This window comes from Arabidopsis thaliana, chromosome 5, assembly GCF_000001735.4.
Source record: "Arabidopsis thaliana chromosome 5, partial sequence".
Classification (NCBI taxonomy): Eukaryota; Viridiplantae; Streptophyta; class Magnoliopsida; order Brassicales; family Brassicaceae; genus Arabidopsis; species Arabidopsis thaliana.
This window is the reverse complement of record NC_003076.8, coordinates 24,066,922-24,086,236: the sequence shown is the minus strand read 5'-3', so window position 1 is coordinate 24,086,236 and position 19,315 is coordinate 24,066,922. Positions and strand designations below refer to the sequence as shown.

General features: G+C 34.6%; 5 protein-coding genes across 9 annotated transcripts; 4 read left to right on the top strand and 1 right to left on the bottom strand.

The window, feature by feature from the left end:
• The first annotated feature begins 2,674 nt into the window (after positions 1-2,674).
• MYB59 (myb domain protein 59) lies at positions 2,675-4,369 on the top strand. 3 transcript variants are annotated; one of them, NM_125370.4, is made up of 3 exons: positions 2,675-3,007; positions 3,119-3,248; positions 3,356-4,315. In NM_125370.4, exons 1-3 carry the CDS (start codon positions 2,887-2,889, stop codon positions 3,810-3,812), a joined length of 708 nt encoding a protein of 235 aa, NP_200786.1. In that variant the 5' UTR covers positions 2,675-2,886; the 3' UTR covers positions 3,813-4,315. The 3 variants fall into 3 exon arrangements, with proteins under 3 accessions (NP_200786.1, NP_851226.1, NP_851225.1); NM_180895.3 differs by having other exon boundaries at positions 2,709-3,039; positions 3,356-4,369; NM_180894.4 differs by having other exon boundaries at positions 2,709-3,248; positions 3,356-4,369.
• A 651-nt stretch (positions 4,370-5,020) lies between these two features.
• Positions 5,021-6,940, top strand: AT5G59770 (Protein-tyrosine phosphatase-like, PTPLA). The gene is made up of 9 exons (NM_001345370.1): positions 5,021-5,221; positions 5,315-5,400; positions 5,484-5,531; positions 5,630-5,718; positions 5,810-5,863; positions 6,059-6,126; positions 6,228-6,274; positions 6,343-6,440; positions 6,600-6,940. Exons 1-9 carry the CDS (start codon positions 5,163-5,165, stop codon positions 6,714-6,716), a joined length of 666 nt encoding a protein of 221 aa, NP_001318841.1. The 5' UTR covers positions 5,021-5,162; the 3' UTR covers positions 6,717-6,940.
• Positions 6,941-9,686: 2,746 nt separating this feature from the next.
• On the top strand, positions 9,687-10,748 carry AT5G59760 (hypothetical protein (DUF1635)). The gene is made up of 2 exons (NM_125368.4): positions 9,687-9,860; positions 9,950-10,748. The coding sequence occupies exons 1-2, from the start codon at positions 9,822-9,824 to the stop codon at positions 10,607-10,609; spliced, it is 699 nt and encodes a 232-aa protein (NP_200784.2). The 5' UTR covers positions 9,687-9,821; the 3' UTR covers positions 10,610-10,748.
• Positions 10,685-13,042, bottom strand: RIBA3 (monofunctional riboflavin biosynthesis protein RIBA 3). Of its 3 annotated transcripts, NM_125367.6 has the most exons (6): positions 12,496-13,042; positions 12,172-12,393; positions 11,776-12,101; positions 11,564-11,693; positions 11,144-11,440; positions 10,685-11,035 (listed from the first exon to the last, which is right to left on the bottom strand). In NM_125367.6, exons 1-6 carry the CDS (start codon positions 12,838-12,840, stop codon positions 10,826-10,828), a joined length of 1,530 nt encoding a protein of 509 aa, NP_568913.1. In that variant the 5' UTR covers positions 12,841-13,042; the 3' UTR covers positions 10,685-10,825. The 3 variants fall into 3 exon arrangements, with proteins under 3 accessions (NP_568913.1, NP_001332607.1, NP_001190571.1); NM_001345369.1 differs by having other exon boundaries at positions 10,685-11,440; NM_001203642.1 differs by having other exon boundaries at positions 10,762-11,035; positions 12,172-12,942.
• A 108-nt stretch (positions 13,043-13,150) lies between these two features.
• Positions 13,151-16,188, top strand: AT5G59740 (UDP-N-acetylglucosamine (UAA) transporter family). Its single transcript, NM_125366.5, has 12 exons — positions 13,151-13,369; positions 13,477-13,600; positions 13,688-13,801; positions 13,892-13,984; positions 14,067-14,132; positions 14,207-14,305; positions 14,400-14,479; positions 14,595-14,707; positions 15,171-15,259; positions 15,481-15,567; positions 15,663-15,731; positions 15,814-16,188. Exons 2-12 carry the CDS (start codon positions 13,490-13,492, stop codon positions 15,925-15,927), a joined length of 1,035 nt encoding a protein of 344 aa, NP_200782.1. The 5' UTR covers positions 13,151-13,369; positions 13,477-13,489; the 3' UTR covers positions 15,928-16,188.
• The last annotated feature ends 3,127 nt before the right edge of the window (positions 16,189-19,315 follow it).

Below are 19,315 nucleotides of genomic sequence, written 5' to 3'. Positions count from 1 at the left end.
CTATAATCTATCATTACAGCTATAACCACTTGGTTAACATGTTTTTAATAATTATGCCAATGCGAAGAACATTTCTACTAAAAGCAAATTGAAATCAAAGATAAATAGGGGCCTAGTGCATGCATGTAGATATGCATGGCGAATGTTTACATTGAGAGTGGAGACAAATGGAATGCAATCAAAACAAATTGAAACTAAGTACAGATCATAGGATACTGATGAAGTTATGATGTAAGAGTGAAAAAGAAAGGTAAGTGTGGGACCAAAGGGGTCGACTTATCTTAAATTCTTGATCGTTAAGTGCGTTTGCATTCGCAAGTCACGAGCCAAAGGAATGGAAGGGGAAAAAATCTTACTTAGTGGAGTGGCCATAGAGGAAGTGGTGGCGTCCACGTTACACAGTCTCATATCTGTCTGCTTACTTCACTCTAATCTCTTCAGAATTTTGGGTCCTCCATTACAAAGACACCTTTGAAAAAGAACCCATTTTACACAACTGATCTCTCATGAGAATATATACTTATATAGTTAAATATATACCATTAATGAAGATTAGATATGAAAAATGTTATAAAATTCGGCCGCATAGACGCTTATCAAGATACCCAATTTTAACAATATCTATTAGAAATCCGGTTAAAGAAAAAATCAACCAAAACAAAATCATGTCTACGGACAGCCGATTAATCCCTCTAGACATTCATTCATAATCTTTATAAACACAAAATATTTAAAATAAAAATATGTTAAAATTTGAAAAAAAGAAGAAAAAAAAAGAAAAAAAAAAGACTAATTCTAATAAGCGTCTAGACGTTTAGGGGATAAGCTGTCTCTGAACAACCAATTAAGCTTTAGCTATTTTGAGAACAATGGATATGATGACCAAACCCAACTAATCACAAGAATAATATTTACTTATTTAATCTTTTTGCTTGAATCATCTACTAATCATATTCTTCCAAATGTATTAATCTAATTGACACTCATTATTTACCGCTTAATTTAAGTGATCATATCCAACTACTAATTAATCGATGGCTGAGATCAAGATGACAAATATGCAGTAGCTTTCGGATTGTGGTGTGTAGAATTTTATAATAGCTATTGGACAATGGGCAATTTGATAGTCTGAAAGCAACAGGCAAAAAAATCAGAACCCCGAATCTATTACAACCATGATATTTAAAGCATTACAAGCACAACCACATAATCCTTTAGACCTTAAAAGGAAAAAAAAAAAACATAGCAAGAACTTTTTTTACATGGGCGAGGAAAGCTTAAACTAGTCTTAACCTTGGTCTGGTATAAGCCGGTTTAACTTCGGATTAGTCCTATATGTGTCGGTTTAAAATTATTACTGATTTTTTCACAGCCTTAAGAATAGGATAACCGCAACTTCAATAGGGTTGGACCGATGGGTCCACATTGAGTTATTTTCCAAATGCACTAAATAAAAATACTGAAACTCAGAATAATTTTAAGCGTATCGGTATATTTTTGCTTCAACATAAAGACTTTGCAACATCCATCAATCCAAGTATAATTCTCTCAGATTCTTGTAGGTCTTTTTCAGAGTTTTCCACAGAACAAACCAATTTGAAGAATCTTGGGAACTCTTTGCCAATTAGAGATATATTCAGAGAAAAGAAGAAATGTTTTATTCTTTGCTTCTACGGACCAGCAAACCAGGTACTTGTGCATACACAGAGTCAGAAGAACCCTCTCTGTACCCTACTCTAATTCACATCTTGAAGATGTAAGCCACATAAACTACACACGTGAGAATATACTATAATGTAAGGTTACTGAAATTCCAATAAACCATGTGATACTAAATGAATTTCTATATTATATCTTAAAACAAGTATTATCAACGGCTAATCTTATGTTCTTCAAAGATTTATGGACTAAAAGATCGAAACTTTCTCATAAAAACAGAGCACCAAGAGGCAAATTACAACCAAAGTCAAGCCAAATCAAATTGGCCTTTCTCATCTAAACAAATAATTTAGTTATTATTTAAAATGAATTCAAAATCCTAAAAATAATATCTAAGTATCTAACTTTCAATCTCAAGTGCTGTTGCTAGATACAAAAAAGCCACTTATCACACACCCAAAACAATTCGACCCCTTTTGCTATATGCTTTATAAAAAAAAAAAATCTCCTTTTTTGTTCTTCTTTATTTGCCTTTTATAAGCTTCTACAGTGATATTTAAATTAACCTTTAATAAAGTCAAGAGACACACTGCAATCATAAACTCACCAAAAGAGTAGAAAACTAAATGTCTAGAGCCTTCTCTCCCTCACACACACACGTTTATGTATGTTTCTTCCACATTGTTAAAACTAAAACGATATAAGAAAACTGCAATGATAGGTTTTACATTATTTTCTCTTCTGGTTTGATATTTGGATGCTGTTGATATTTCACTGACACGAGAGATAGTGCAAATGAAACTATTGGGACATGCCAAAAGAAAATATAAGAAAGTGTTCTTATTGCAACACAAAAAGACAAAAGAAAAGGCAGAATTAATGGGTGTGTTACATCAAACGCCCTATTAACGATCATTTCCATATTTTTTATATGCTCTAATGGCTTGATGGCATCACAAAACAATAGACCCCACATTATCAACAGCATAATCTCTCCCCATATGGACGGTAAAGATTAGAAAACAAAAAACAAAAAGAAAATCATTAGAGAATTTTAATAATGTGAGTGTTATATCGCGTAGACACAACACAGTATTCAAGTTGGCTTATATAAATATTGGTAAGAGGAATGCCATAGGTTCCCATAAACCAGCTGAGAAGTAAAATTTTCTATTGCAGAGAGAAAGAGAGTTAGAGAAAGAGAGAGAGAGAGAGAGAGAGAGAGAGATGAAACTTGTGCAAGAAGAATACCGTAAAGGACCGTGGACAGAACAGGAGGACATCCTCTTGGTCAACTTTGTCCACTTGTTCGGAGATCGAAGATGGGATTTTGTAGCGAAAGTTTCAGGTTTGAAGGTGGAGGGAGAAACATAAGAATAGGTATAGGTTTGTTTTGGAAAAATGGGCGGTCTTTGGAAAGGACCTTCCATTTAAAGAAATGACCTGGTTTTGGTTGTAGGTTTAAACAGAACAGGAAAGAGTTGCAGGTTAAGGTGGGTTAATTACCTGCATCCTGGTCTCAAACGTGGTAAGATGACTCCACAAGAAGAGCGTTTAGTCCTTGAGCTTCACGCCAAATGGGGAAACAGGTCAGAAGAATCTTCAAGAAACAGAGAAACCCTAAAAATGTTTTTTTTTTTAACCCTAAAAATGTTCTTTGTTTGTTGTTTGAGCTTTTGGATACTTTCATATGCAGGTGGTCAAAAATTGCCCGGAAATTACCGGGGAGAACAGATAATGAGATAAAGAACTACTGGAGGACTCATATGAGGAAGAAGGCTCAAGAGAAGAAGCGACCTATGTCTCCTACTTCCTCATCTTCAAACTGTTGCTCATCATCTATGACCACTACTACTAGTCAAGACACTGGAGGCTCCAACGGGAAAATGAATCAAGAATGCGAAGACGGGTACTACTCCATGGATGACATATGGAGAGAGATTGATCAGTCTGGAGCAAACGTTATTAAACCGGTAAAAGACAACTACTACTCAGAGCAAAGCTGTTACTTGAATTTCCCTCCTCTGGCTTCTCCAACATGGGAAAGTTCCTTGGAATCTATATGGAACATGGATGCAGATGAAAGTAAGATGTCTTCTTTTGCTATTGATCAGTTTCCTCTAAGTTTTGAACATGGTAGTGGTCGCCTTTAGTCTAGGATTTGATTCATTTGGAATGTTTATATGTGCAGCATATATATGTTATCAAACGACGACTGTAGTAGTTTCCTATGACTTACATCAAAAATCACCACCCACTGTACTAATCTCATAAGTAGTCATCATCTTATGCCTTTGTTTAGTTTGTAGAGTGAGTGAAAAGATGTGTAATACAAGTCAGAACTCTATTTCCAAAATAAATAGACTTTTGAAGTTTCTGTGAAAGTTTGTAAGAAAACATATATAATGAGTTAGAAATTAATGTTGATCCATCAGAAAGGCATGGATGAGAAAAGTCTTTGAGTATTCATTCATTATTAAAACCATGAAGAGTGAAGGAAGAAAAATGGAATAAGCAAGTAACAACATGCATGAGTGAACAAGGCATATTCATTTGCTAAATAATCAAGAGAATAGGTTTGACTTGTAAAGCTTAAGCCAACTTTGTGAAAAAAGAATGTATTCTTCTACTTTATCATCTTATTGATCAAATCGAGTATGATTTTTTTTCTGTTTAAGAAATGAATCCATGATAAAAGATCAGTTCCCACTCTTTAGTCTTTATGGTAAGATATCTTTTTTTTTTCTTTGTTATATGATGAACAAGTACCACTAACTACAACTTCAACTTTTTGTCTTTAAAATTTCAATAAAAAAAAAAAAACAAAAAAGAAGAAAAGGATGGCTGCTTAAAGTAACCGAGAAACTATTTATCAATTAAAAGTGTAGAAGAAGGGAGCCTAATTGATAATCAGCTCAATTCAATAAAAGAAGTATTTTTTACAAAAAAAATGAGATCACAAATTCGTAGGTTTTTACTGCCAATCGAGCAAACTCTTTAACCGAATTGGAATGTATGTCAAAAATTAAGTCCTTAAAATCTTGTCAATAAAATGAAAATTTTCGGTATATTTTTAAATCACTATTTCAATAACATTGAATTTCATTATAACTTTTAAAATTTATGATTAAATAACATTAGATTTGTTACTTTAACACAAATCACTCAAAATACATGATTAAATACACCCCTTAATCTTTAAAACGCATAATTATTTTTGAAACATTTTTCATTTTATTTAACTAAATTACTGTAATTGTAAAAAATAATAATACAAAATATAAAAATGTGTCATAGATTTTAATATTTAGCTTTGAAATAATAATAATTGTTTTTATTTAATTGGCCTAACCATATGTAGTTACTACTGTACGAGTGACTCATGGCCACACAAAGTTGTTACGTCACTCGAAATCTTAAATCCGCCGTCAAAAATGCTATTCAGACGAAGCAGCCACCAACCACTACTCGAGCCGCCGTAGATCCAGATTCCTTAACAGTAGATGTCGCCGTTTGTGAAGTTTTATCTCTTCAGTTACAATTTTCTCCAAGCTTCTGCATGGTATATCTCACTCTTTCTCTCCTTCCTCGTTTTTCACTCTCTTGCCATTTTCTTCGTTTAGGTTCATCAGATTTGTGTTGTTGTTCTCCGCAGGGCGATTTCGCTTCTGATTATTCTTAACAGCTTTTTATCGAACAAGACGATCATTTCTGCTTACGCTTCTGCTGGATTCCTGATTAGTGAGTAGTCAAATTTGGTTAAATTGTACTCCAAAGTTTGATCGATTTGTGAACATGATCTCTGTTGTTATGATTCCGTTCAGGTCTGTTTCAAACTGCTGCTATTCTTGAAGTTCTTCATGGAGCTATTGGTAAATATTGGAATGTATTTGAATGTTTTGTTCCTTTTTATATGAATTATGAATTCAAACAGTGATTGATTCATTGATCATTCTCTGTGAAATTTAAGGAATTGTCCCGAGTGGATTCTTGTCTCCACTGATGCAATGGAGTGGAAGAACTCACTTCATATTGGCTATTGTTGGACAGATCAAGGAGGTTTGTGTGTTTTTTACTCTTTAGAGCGTGTTACTCGTTAAGCAAAAGTGTTTTCACCAGTGTGATTCTGTTTTTACATTCATCTTTTTAGGTCCAGGATTCGCCGTGGCTGTCTATAACACTTGTGGCTTGGTGTATCGGTGAGGTAAGTTTAATCTTTACAATAATAAAACAGAGAAATGCCAATGACAAGTTTGTGACTACTGAATTGAAACATGTTAGTTATCTCAAGAGAACTTTTTTATAGCAGAATAGATTACTGTCTAGGTGGTTGATGATGTTATATACAACTAGCTGTATACCACCAAATGTGTTAGCTGAGTGATGTATTTGGATGTAGATGATCAGATATCCTCATTATGCTTTTACTTGCCTCGGTAGATGTCCCTATTGGCTAACCTACCTCAGGTATTGCATCATACTTTGTATATTGTTTTGAACTGAAACATTCCCTATCACAGAAAGTATTTTCGAATTGAATGGATTGCGTGATATGTTTGACCATCCAGGTACACGGGATTCATCGTGATTTATCCAACGGGACTAGTGGGTGAATGTGAGTGCTTTAAAGCTAGAATTCTTGTTTTCATTTCTTCTTGTTGATATTGACCATTGTTTCTGCAGTGTTGATCATGTACAAAGCACTTCCATATGTTAAAGAAAGGAATCTTTACGCTAATTTCTTCTCTGTTTTCCCCTTCAGTTACTACGATTTCCTTTGGGTATGTTCATCGCTTCCTTCTTCTTCTTCACCTTCAACAAAATCCTTTTGGCTGAAGTATCGTTTATGGATATATAGCTTTTATGTTTTTAGCAGCATTTTTGGATTCTGTTTCATAAAAGGTCAACCATGCTGATCTTTCCATGTCATTTTTATTCAGGCCGTCCTCTTGGTCTACCCATTCCTTTGGTTGAAGCTTTATCTCCAGCTTTTCAAACAAAGAAAGTCTAAGCTTGGAAAATCGAAGAAGCTTCACGGCAAGAGAAAGAGAATGTGAACTCCATTCAATCTTACATATATGTATCTCATCTGTGATTCACAATATTCTGGTCTAAACAACCATAACAACTGAAAATAAAAATTTGGCCCAAAGCTTTTTAAATGGAGTAATTATAATGGGTTGATTATTGAGCCATTACCTATTCACTTACTAGACTCAATTAAAATTAGATATTTTGTCTTCAGTCAAACTAGTTTAGTTTGGTTTTGGGCGACGACGACCCAATTATTTTCCTTCAATCTTAAATTTAATGAAACAAAAATGCTTTCCTCTGCTGCAGCTTGTTAGTACCAGTCAACTACTCGTGCACCTCAAGGTATGTGTTCGCAATTAATACCCAAAAAGTGCTCTATCAATAGAGAATTTCTAGAGGACAGAAAAAGGCATTCAAACAAACCCTTGGACCGACTTTAATTCTGGTGGAGTTGTTAAAAAGTTCTCTCATTTATTGGCCGGAACCAGTCATGAAAATAACGAAACATTTCGATTATTCTTTTAGAAATTTTGTCATTAATTATACTTTGAAAGTCCTTTTGATCTGTGATCTAGTGACAATCAGCAACAGGTTTTGTCAAGACTCTAAACCAAAAGATCAAGCAACCTAGCTACTACGTTTTCGCAAATAGTAAATCAAGAGGAAAAATGAATTATGATGGAACATAGTTTCGGTAGATGAAATCGTTCTAATAGCTAGCCAATCATTAGAGACTGAACCATCCGACAGCAAAAATATGGTTGAAACAGAAAGCAAACTGTGCAATTGTTGTGGACCATGACCATTCTTCTATAAATGGAACGATTGATCGTTAGGACTAAGGAGGGTCGAGAAAAGTAGATTTATGACAAAAACATTTGAAGATATATTCAAATTGATTGGATTTGATAGTCAGAGCATTTAGACGAATCATTCACAAGTGAAGACACGTGTAATAGTTTTCAATTTAAGGTCACAAGTCATGAAAGTTGAGTGTTGTCTATACATGACTTGTACTTGTTGCTATGTGCCGTCCAAGAAAATGCTAAATCACGAGTTCCATAAGTTTGATAGGCCAACTAAAACTTATTATTAATACACATCAGTATAGTTCACAAATTTTTTTGGAAAATGATCTAATATATAGTTTATTTGTTGGATTTTGTATATAGATTAGGGGATATACAAGTCTTAAGGTCTCTTCTGTTTGTCATGTTATGGTTTGTGTTTTATTCACTTCTCTAAAATTGTATATTGAGTATATATTTTAGGAAATAAATATTTTGTGTTTAAGTTCATTCGCAGGTTTTCTCAAGTCTTTTTATTTGTGGAACACTAGCTAGTGTAAAAAAAATTAGAGTTTCTTTCTATACCACTAAAGTTTGCTCTCTAGTAATATATATCCTAAAGTTTGCATTAACTCATAAGAGGCAATATTAAGCTAACTAAAGAGATTGTTTTATATCATAAGAGGCAATATTAAGCTAACTAATGAGTTATGACAAGACTCAAGAGTCAACGTAGTTTATCTATATGCATGCTTTAAGAAGAGTAACGTCATAAAGCATATTTTGCGCCGTGAGCCGTTTAAGTGAAAATTAGAATATTTGAAGTAGTGTGGGATATATAACTTTTTTTTTTTGAGCAAATCGTGGGATATATAACTATTTTATAAAAATAACATTGAAATTCATACCACGAAGCTCGATAAAATGTTTTTGTATAATAGTGGTTTTGAGTATTATGTGCGTAAAGAATATTTGCATGAAAATGATATAGAGTACGATCTAAACTAAAGCTAGCTAATGTAAGGAATATAAAGATACATATAATAAGTAAAGCTAGACATTTATCGTGGGAAAAACAAATTATGCTACATTAAGATATCAAATAAATGTATTGGGCAGTCCACAAGCCAATCTAGTACAAGTATTAATTAAGTTACATAGAAACAAAAATACATACATACATTACAAAAATATACTGCGACCCTAAATTGGACTTGTCTGAAACTTACCTATCTTTTTGTAAGTTTCTTCACGAGAATCCGCTACAATTATTGGGTAACTAAATGAAAATACTATTATGTGTTTGGGAATGTGTAATAAGTCAATTCAATATATAACTATCAAAGGCAATTTCTCAAATCTTTTTTCTTTTAATTACGATCTACCAGTTCTAAGCCTGCCTTATGATTAGTTCGAAACTTGTAATCATGTTTAGTCGTGTCGCGAGAGAAATATGAGTTTATTAGTTTATATGGTTTGAATAAAAAATGGGACTCGTTTTGACGTCTACTAAAAAGAAGACTTAACTTTTCCCCCTCGAAAACAAAAATATCCATTTAGTCACAGACTCACAGTAATACACTGATACTTCCATTATCATTATAAATTTTTATTTAGCTCGTGTCATGGAAAAGATCATGATAATGGAAGCATTACTGTGAGTCTGTGACTATGCATAATTGATAGAATAGTTTATTTTCTTTCCCGTAAGCTGCTTTGATGCGTCGTTAATTTTCATGAAAATATTACATATATCTGCCAATCTAAGCCTAGAAACTATTAATAAATGATATATAGTAATGTTATAATGTTTACAAAAATGTAACTTTTTTCCGCGAAAAATATGTATTCTAATTAGAATCTTTAGTATATGGTAAAAACAACATCAATAATTAAAATAGCCCTGCGTATGAATAAAGTATAGTAGTATATGGCATACATGTATAGTTTTGAGAATTTTAAATAAGCAAAAAATAGCTAGCTTAAGAACTTAAGTGTTTCTTAAAAAAATTTTGTCGGCAATGTTTCTTAATATAACTAAATCAAAGTTTTTTTTTTGTTAATCAACTAGATCAAAGTTCAACCATCCACTTTACATTTTTATTTCATATCTTTTTTTCTGTCACATGGGGTAACGACTTTTGAAAGGACATTCCGTTGAAAAATAACCGATTTTTTTCTCTTTTTTTTTTTGTTTGATCAAAAATCAAACAAAGCACTGATATTTTACATTGATTACATTTATGTATATGCACATACTATATATAGGGTCCAAGCAACCATTATAAAGGATCATTCTTAGTCTTACAACAGAGTATAACAAAACACAGACACTGATCAATGGATGTCTTATATTCTTCTAATTGGCTTCATCAAGAGGTATCATCATCATCATCATCATCATCATCATCATCATCATTACTTTTCTTTAATATATATACTCATATGAAACTCTTTTTGAAATGCAGAGCATTGATGAGATGAGGCAGAATCTACAGAGCACTCTGTTCGAACTAGAGACACTGAAAATGGAAGCTAATGAGAAATCAAGAACACACAGAGAAGAAGTGAACCAACTTCTCAATCTCCTCAAATTCACTCAGCAAGAAAGAGACGAAGCTAGACAACAGTTATCTCAATTCATCTTCCATACCCAACAAAACCCTAATTCAAGAAGCCTCACTAAATCAAACAGCTTCTCTCACTCTCAAGATGTATCTTCTTCTTCTTCCTCAGAACTCTCCACCTTCCTCAACATCCATCCTCAGCCGTTGACGAATCTTGAAGATCCAACGGCTCATAATCATCATCAGCAGATTGATCCTCTAGACGTTCTTGTGATGGGGAAAGCTTTTCCAGAAACGGGAAAGCTTTTGAAAGCGGTGGTTGAAGCTGGACCGCTTCTTGAAACGCTTCTTTTGGCTGGACCGCTACCAAAATGGATAAACCCGCCGCCTCAAACGCAATCGCAGCGTTTTGAGTTACCTTCTATCTCGTTTAGAGGGTCCGATGTTGATAGTAAATGTGATTCTATGACGTGTTCTGGTTCGGTTAATAGTTTTGGGTTCGGTTCGAGTTTGGTTATCGATCAATCGATGTTAACCGGAAAGAGGCAGAGATTAGAGTAGCGAATCGATCATTTTACAAGATTCTAGATTCCTACTACTACGAGCAGTTTTATAAGTTGTTGGGTGATTATTTTTGTCCCTTCTATATAAAACTATAATTCGATTTTATGTCAAATCTTCCAGAAAAAAAGTAATTGTGGTTGATGATTACATAAGAATGAATCAATTTATAAATACAAAATTCAAAAGTGTGTGTTTCTATCAAAAGCTTTTGGGTCAAGCTAATGGCTGATCGTTGTTATCAGAGATATAAATGTGACCCATCTTCTTGCGTTTGGTCTCCATATATCTTCTGTTCTCCTTGGTGATTGGTGTCACCACCGGCACACGGCCAACTACAGCGAGTCCGTACCCTTTCAGACCAGTGAATTTGGCAGGGTTATTCGTCATTAGTCTCATTGTTCTCACTCCTATGTCTCGTAGCATCTACATTGGGCCATTCCAAAACCAATAAAATTGAGAGAAAGCAATCATATCAATGGCTATGAGTTAGTCCTTAATGTAGCCAAATCAAACCGATATAATATGGCTAACCTGAGCACCGATACCGTATTCACGAGAATCAATGGATAGGCCAAGTTCAACATTGGCCTGAACAGTGTCGTGTCCTTCGTCCTGCAAGTTATAAGCTCTAAGCTTGTGACCAAGGCCAATGCCTCTTCCTTCGTGGCCACGGAGATACACAACAACTCCTCTTCCCTCTTTCTCGATTAACTCCATGGCTAAGTCCAATTGGTTTCCACAGTCACACCGTGCTGAGCCAAAAATGTCTCCTGTCAAGCACTCTGAATGCACTCGCACCAGAATGTCCTCACCATTTCCAACGTTTCCCTGGTCACGATTCAGACAGAAACAAACACAAGACTGGTCTTAAATTCGAATATCCAGTTGGTTGTTCTGAGATGACACCAATGCACATTGATCAAGATTTAGAAGTAAGTCGTGATTTTGTACCTTAACGAGGGCGATATTTTCGGTTCCATCGAGTTTAGATCGATAACAATAAGCTTGGAAAAGACCCCATTTGGTAGGCAAACGAGACACTGTGATTCTCTCAACAAGCTTATCTCGCTTTCTTCGATATCTACAAGTATATAAAACTTCAGATAATTACTTGTATCCAGTGTTTTCTATCTTTTCAATACATGGTCTTCTTCTTCTCTAACCTGATTAAATCAGTCAACGATACAATGGGGATATCATGTTCCGTAGCAAGCTTTTTCATATACGGCAGTGAAGCCATAGACCCATCTTCTTGATCAAGAATAGCTGAAAGAACAGAGAGGGGACGTAAACCAGCCAATATCATTAGATCCACTGAAGCTTCGGTGTGACCAGCTCTCCTTAAAACTCCACCATCTCTGTACTTGAGAGGGAATACATGACCAGGCCTCCTGAAATCATCTGGTTTAGCATCGAGAGACGAAAGTGCAAGAACCGTCATCGCCCTGTCTGAAGCTGATACTCCAGTTGATGTTCCAGATTTTGCATCCTGTAACCAAGAACTTTATCAGAACATAGACACAATGAAACCCTCTTGAGAACTATATCCAAATCGTTACCACAGTGATGGTGAAAGTTGGAGCAGAGGAATCTTCGTCTTCCATTTCAGGTGACATAAGTGTAAGGCTTAATCTTTCAAGGTTTTCTTTCTTCATACCAACTGAGACAATACCTGAACCATTCTTAATCAGAAAAGCTATGTCTTTTGGACTCGTAAGAGTTGCAGCCATGATCAGATTCCCTTCAACATCTCCGGTTTCATCGTCAACAACGATCACAAACTGAAACATAAGTGACAATTTTTTAGTAAGACCAAATCTATACAACTGTAAAAACAGATCATCATAATCACTGGTCTTCAAGAAAATCGTCAAAGAACAAACCTTTCCTTTGCGTAGAGCTTGAAGAGCAAGTTCAATAGAGGAATAACCTTGAGTAGGACAATCTGGATCACCCTCTGCGTCACTCACGAAGAAATCATCAGTCTCAGGCGTGATTTCCGCGTCAACTGTCTCAAACGAAGCAGAATCAAACAACGACCCGTCGGTTTTCCTAACAGGATTTTCATCGAACACATTGCGATCACTATTCTCACTAGCCTTGATCTCCCAACTTGAACGACTAACCAATCTCCAGCAAGTATTAGCAAACCTAGGAGAACTATACAAGCCATTGATGAAGCTGTGAGCGAAAAAGATTCGAGGATGATATAAAGCAGAATCCATCATCGACGTAATGAAACATATATCTCTCTGCTCGTACGATTCGCTGCTTCTCGTCTCTTTGGAGTTGTTCTCAACACAAAACCAAAATCTGAAAATTTTAAAATTTCAGACATATTTTTAAGGTTGGAAGGGAAAAAAATCACGACCACGAGTTTAGGATTTATCTTCTTTCGTCGTCATCGTACTAACTTAACTGGTGTTTCTCATGGGCCACACATGTTGATCATGAAGAACTATCACATAAACGGAAACCCTCTGGGTCCTTTAGAAGGTTTTGACCTTTGTCTTATTGCTGACGTGGCCTATACTTGGAAAACATCAACGAACACAACTTTAAAAAGGGCGGAAATAAAGGAATTGAGAGAAAGAGGACGGTGGAGGAGCAAATCGGATCCAGACGGAGAAGTCGCCGGAGAACGGTTTACAAAAGGAGCGTGAGAGAGAGACAGAGACAATTTTTCTCCGATCTCACCGGATCAGCCGTTGTACTCTTACCAATCCGTCGTCTAGCTTGAAATCTCCGAGCTCAAAGGTGTGTTACAGTCACTAGTCACTGTGATTTCTCACGCTTACATTACAAAATCGGAGCTTGTATTGTGTGATTAGATTTGGTTCATTAATGGTGGGTTTTGTGTTCAGAGGTGGATGGTCCATGGCTGAGCCAGAATTAGTAAACGGAGGAGTGAAAGAGAACAAATTATGGAAAGGTGTATTCGCAGTTTCCGGCATTATGTCTACTCTTGTAATCTACGGTGTTCTTCAGGTCTGTCTTGTTTTCATGATACCATTCTCTGTGAAATGTCTCCCCTTTCTTACAAATTTCTTTTGTTTTGTGATTGTGGTTTTGTAGGAGAAGATAATGAGAGTTCCTTATGGAGTGAACAAGGAGTTTTTTAAGCACTCTTTGTTTCTTGTTTTCTGCAATCGGCTTACTACATCAGCTGTCTCTGCTGGTGCTTTACTGGTAAACTAGCTAAAAACACCAACTTTGTGTTTATACTTATTTGCTAAAGTTTTATGTAACCCTTTTTGGCTTTTCTTTTTTAATTTGTAGGCAAGCAAGAAAGTTTTGGATCCTGTAGCTCCGGTTTATAAATATTGCCTTATATCAGTGACTAACATCTTAACTACAACATGTCAATATGAGGTTGGATTTTTATTTTAATGTATGAACTTTGTATGCCTACTTTTTGCTGCTTATTGCTTTTTGCTATCTGTAATGCCTCCAGGCTCTCAAGTATGTGAGCTTCCCTGTCCAAACTCTTGCAAAGTGTGCCAAAATGATACCAGTAATGGTAAGTTTTTCAGAGCTGGAAACTCATGCCTTTGAGTTTAGCATCCACCATTCTTATATTTGTGCTCTATATAGGTGTGGGGAACGCTCATTATGCAGAAGAAGTATAAGGGCTTTGACTATTTAGTGGCTTTTCTGGTGACCCTTGGCTGCTCTGTCTTTATTCTCTTTCCGGTATAAACCTCTATACCCAATCAAAAGCTTCGGTTAGTTAGACTATCATATTTACCATGAACATCATGTTTGTTTATGTAAACCTGATTTGTAGGCAGGAGATGATGTTAGTCCATACAATAAGGGAAGGGAAAATACTGTTTGGGGTGTTTCCCTTATGGCTGGTTATCTTGGGTATGTGTATCCGTGTTACTTGTTTTATTGTTTATGCGAATATACTGAAATTTTTGTTGTCTTGTTTTAAAACAAGGAATATTGATTGTGTATATGGTAATTGGCTCACTAACAGGTTTGACGGCTTTACAAGTACATTCCAAGACAAGCTCTTTAAAGGATATAACATGGAGATACATAACCAAATATTCTACACAACACTTTGTTCTTGTGTTTTGAGTTTCACTGGTGAGAATCTTATTTGTTTCTGGAACCTATACTGTTAGAGTCGCATCATTTTCTGTCACTGTCATTTTCTATGGACATTGGACCATTAATCGTTTTCCCTGGTGGGTGGCTGGTCCTAAGAAAATTCTTTAGGAAGAAGACTTTTCTCTTCTTTTTTTCTCTTTATTTGTTTACTTTAGTTATATATCTGAGTTCAGTTTATTTTGACTGTTAGACCTCTGGAATGAAAATTGATTCAATCTTCAGCTGATGACTACTAGGCTAAAGTGAGGTTTTATGTTAGTGATATCAACATGTCATTAGTCGCAACTATTTTAAGTTTCCTCTGTTTCTGAATGTGTCTCATAGTCAGAATTCATCTCTTCTGCATAAAAGACCTCAATGCTTAGACCCTCAAAAAGAAGATCAATGTGGTCAATCATTCTCTGTTCTTACCATTATGTAAATCTTATGGTTGATGTAGGACTTATATTGCAAGGGCATCTACTACCAGCTGTAGATTTTGTTTCTCTGCATAGGGATTGTTTACTCGACATCGCTCTGCTTTCCACAGTAAGTTTTAAGCTTCCTCTATTCTTCTACTTAGTAAATGCATTGCCATGTCGTTTCGACCAAATTAGTTTTAAGATCCACAAGATGCATGCATGTATATTCATAAAACAAATCCATAAATCTATAATCCGAAACAAAAGGCTTTGATGACGTCTCATGATACAATCTTCCTGTCTTGTCTTTGTTTACCACTGAACTTACCAGAGACTAATAATGTGCAGGTTGCAACAGCGAGCCAGTTCTTCATTTCTTACACAATTAGGACATTTGGTGCTCTAACATTTGCTGCAATCATGACGACCAGACAGGTAAAAAGAAAACTCGATCTCAGTCTGAATAATCTGTCTTCATAACTGACAACACCGTCCGATTTCTAATCCGACTAATCTGTCTTTTAATAAAGCTTGCAAGCATCATGCTCTCATGCATTTGGTTTTCTCATCCTCTTAGCTGGGAGCAATGTATCGGATCGGTACAGTTTCGGTTCCTTCTACATTGTTCGGAACTTTATATTATACTTTTTGATTCTTGACTAACCAAGTTTGCTCCATCAGGTCATCGTTTTCGGGTCTTTATATGCGAAAAACTTACTGAACAACAAGAAAAATTCACAAACGCAACCACCACCTCCAGAACTTCCGCAGTACGAAAAGGTTGAGAGCTCTTAAGAAGAAATATAACACCAGTTAAAGGTTTTTGCGCTTGATATAACCCTCAGAAGTTCAGAACAAAAGAAAACTAGCCGTTAGGAAACTGAAACTAGGATTTATATACTCGTTGTATTTGTCTCATCTTTTTAAAAATTTTGTTGGATCTCGCGTAGAGTTGATTATATATCTATATTATGAGTAGTGAGTACATGTGTTTCTTGTTTGTTAGTTGATCGCTAGACGAAAAAGATTGATGACAATGAAAATGTTATACTTCTGCACAAGTTTGCCTAACCAGATCAAACCGAAATCATTTATTCCGAGATCAAATGGATCATTATTTGTGTATACTATCTAAAACAAAAACTGAATCCAAATTTAAGTTAACCAAAAACTAAAAAAACTGATCTCAAACCTAAATTTATGTAAAAATAAAAGAAGATTATAGTTTATATAGAATTTTTCTTTTTGAGTTGGTGCAATTATAGATACCACAGCTGAAAGATTAAAAAAGTAGTTGTAGTTGGTTAGAATTTCTGATGTAAGCCTTTGAGATATCCCGATTGACTTCCAACAGCAAGACTTTCCCTTTAATCACTTTTTTCTGTTTACTTTCAAATGTACCAATTTTGTATTTTTAGTATTTTAATATTCTTCAAGAAATTTTAGCAGTATCAAAATGTACCTGGTCATCATCAGAAGAATAATTCAAAGAAGGAAAGAGATTGATCTGGTAAATATCATAATAAGGTCTTGTATTACATTTTTAAAAAAATGGCGATGAGTATCAGTCCTTTATATATAGTGGACTTATTCTTCATTCCTAAAACATACTTGAATACTTCAAAGGAAGAGATATATTCATATATAACCCTAAAGAAACTTTCATTAAGTTTCAAAAAAATAACAATTTGGTTGTTAAGGGTAATCATTGAATAGTTAGCTGATTAACTACTGCATATACAAAGATTATAACTTTCTGCCGGAACTGAAAATAATTAATCAATTGTGTGTGTATAAAATTTGAAAATTAGCTTTTTCGTTCTATGCTATGCTCCCTCGTTTTTAGTCAGTTTATTTAGTTGATCATCACAACCGAAGATGAACCAAAAACACTAAATTAAGACGTTTTCTTAAGGAAGTTATAAATTCGTGACTATAAGACGACGTCAAAACGAATTAACGAAAGGTCCAAAATTCACACCTTGGACGATAATAAATATTCAAAAAAATTAATATCTTCATCATAGATTCGTTAAATACTTATATATAAAATAATACTTTGGTCTTCAAATCAAAAAATAATATCAAAGGAAATGTTATATAAGCAATATTTTGCGTGACGAAGTTCCGTTCAACTCACAGTTGCTAATTCAAAGTCAAACCGGTGCGTATATAAGGAAGGTCTTGCCTACATAATTAAAGACCTATACATGGCTACGTATGTCTTATTCATACATGCACATGTGTGATGTGTGCATATTCGCGATAAAAATTCATGTGCCATGTATCATGTGTATGCATATAATTTCAAAACGTACTGTTACGAATAAAATAGAAGGACTATGAAACTAATTTATACAGTTACACGGGAGTTTCCTTAGTTACATTGTAAACGTTTTCATACATGAGTGTAAGTTAGGGAGAGATTAATCTTCAAAATCATGTAGCGAAAAACACTGAAAGTAGGTTTGTGAATGAAATATACGCAAAATGATGCATGCCAAGAATCAGTCTAAGTATGAACTGTATGATATGCACAATGGATGGTTTTATGGAAAGATGACGATGAAACACGTGGTTTGGAATGGATCTTATTATACACATAGAATGGGTGGTCCGTGATCGACGTCCTTTCTATAACTTAATGAGAAATCTCACGCAACACAATAGACGTAATGCTTGTCTTATGAAGAATTCAATGGCATATGGTTGTATAGTGTCAAACTGAAAGTTTGGCCAGCATTTTGCCTCGATCTGAGTTAAAAAATCCTCTTTAAACCAGCTAAATTAACATATAACCAATCTGATTATGCTGCCAACTTCAGCTCAACCCCCGATTATATCAAACTCTCTCAGTTTTTCTTTTGGGTTTCATTGGAATTGGTACAAGATCAAAACTTCTACAACAAAACACTCTTATCAGTTCATGAGAACAGAGCTAACATCTCACATAGAATACCGATTATGTATGATATCTAACGAATGAAATGAACTATTATGAGACTATTAACAAAGTAGTCGTTGATGGACTATCTATCTATATATAATTTAAACAGGTTATTTGGATAGACCCGTAAATAAAGCGGTCAAACTTAGTAAGGTCAAATTCTTAATTTTATATGATTTACTCGGACCAAACATAAAAGAAAACAAAAACTAAGTGCTCTAAAAAGAGAACAAGTGGGTCGGCTCCTGTCTAGTCGAAATCCCTAGGGGCCATGGAGAATGAGGACCATTTGAATTGCATGAGTGGTGGGTGACATTAGCTTTATCCTAGTCGGCAACTTCCACTCGATTCACGTGTTACTTATGTTAAAATCAATCTTTAGATTCTCTCTTTTTCACTGTCTTTTTCCCGTTTTAGAATTGTTTTACTTTTCGACGACAAAAGAAAGAGAAATTATTGCAATTTTCCGTTAGCAAACTAATTTCAGAAACAATGATTAAAATAACATAATTATTCTTCAAACACATAATTTACATGCATATATTATCATGCTACCTTCCTCACGTTGAATTTTGGTAACTGCCGTTTCGTTTGATTGTCGGTTGAATTATCTTTTTAGTTAAAAGTATGGTCGGTTGATTACGGTAATTTTATATCATTTTATGAAATCGCTTTGAGACTAGAGAGCTTAGACAATATCAGAATTTTACCGAATCAAGAGCCGTATTGTCTCCAGTCTTGTTGTTTTCATCTATTCTTAACTAAACACAATTAAAATGACAGTGAAAGTTTTAACTTCTATCCTATATTAAACTTTTAAATTTCTATGATTTTGAATATGATTATGAAATTTAGGATGTAATTTCAACATCTGCTGTGTGTTTATGAATAGTTTTAACTTCACAATAAAATTTTGATTGGGAACATATTTAACTGTACAAAATATTTTAAAATCTGAAGCAAGAGTCTTTAAATTGATTTAATATCTGACTGCTAATTAGATTTATATTTGACACCGATGAAACCTACTGAAAATGGTTTAAGATGGGAAATTTTGTATTGTGTTCTCTTCTCCCCTAATAATTAAAGAGATGGAGAAAACTATGAATTAGTAGTCGTGTTTTGGCAATTTAGGATCTTTGAACATCTGTTAACAAATAAACTGTTGATTTCATTTATGTGGCGGCAGTACGCAATTTTCAACTTATAAGGCAAAGGAACCTTCCTCAAAATCTT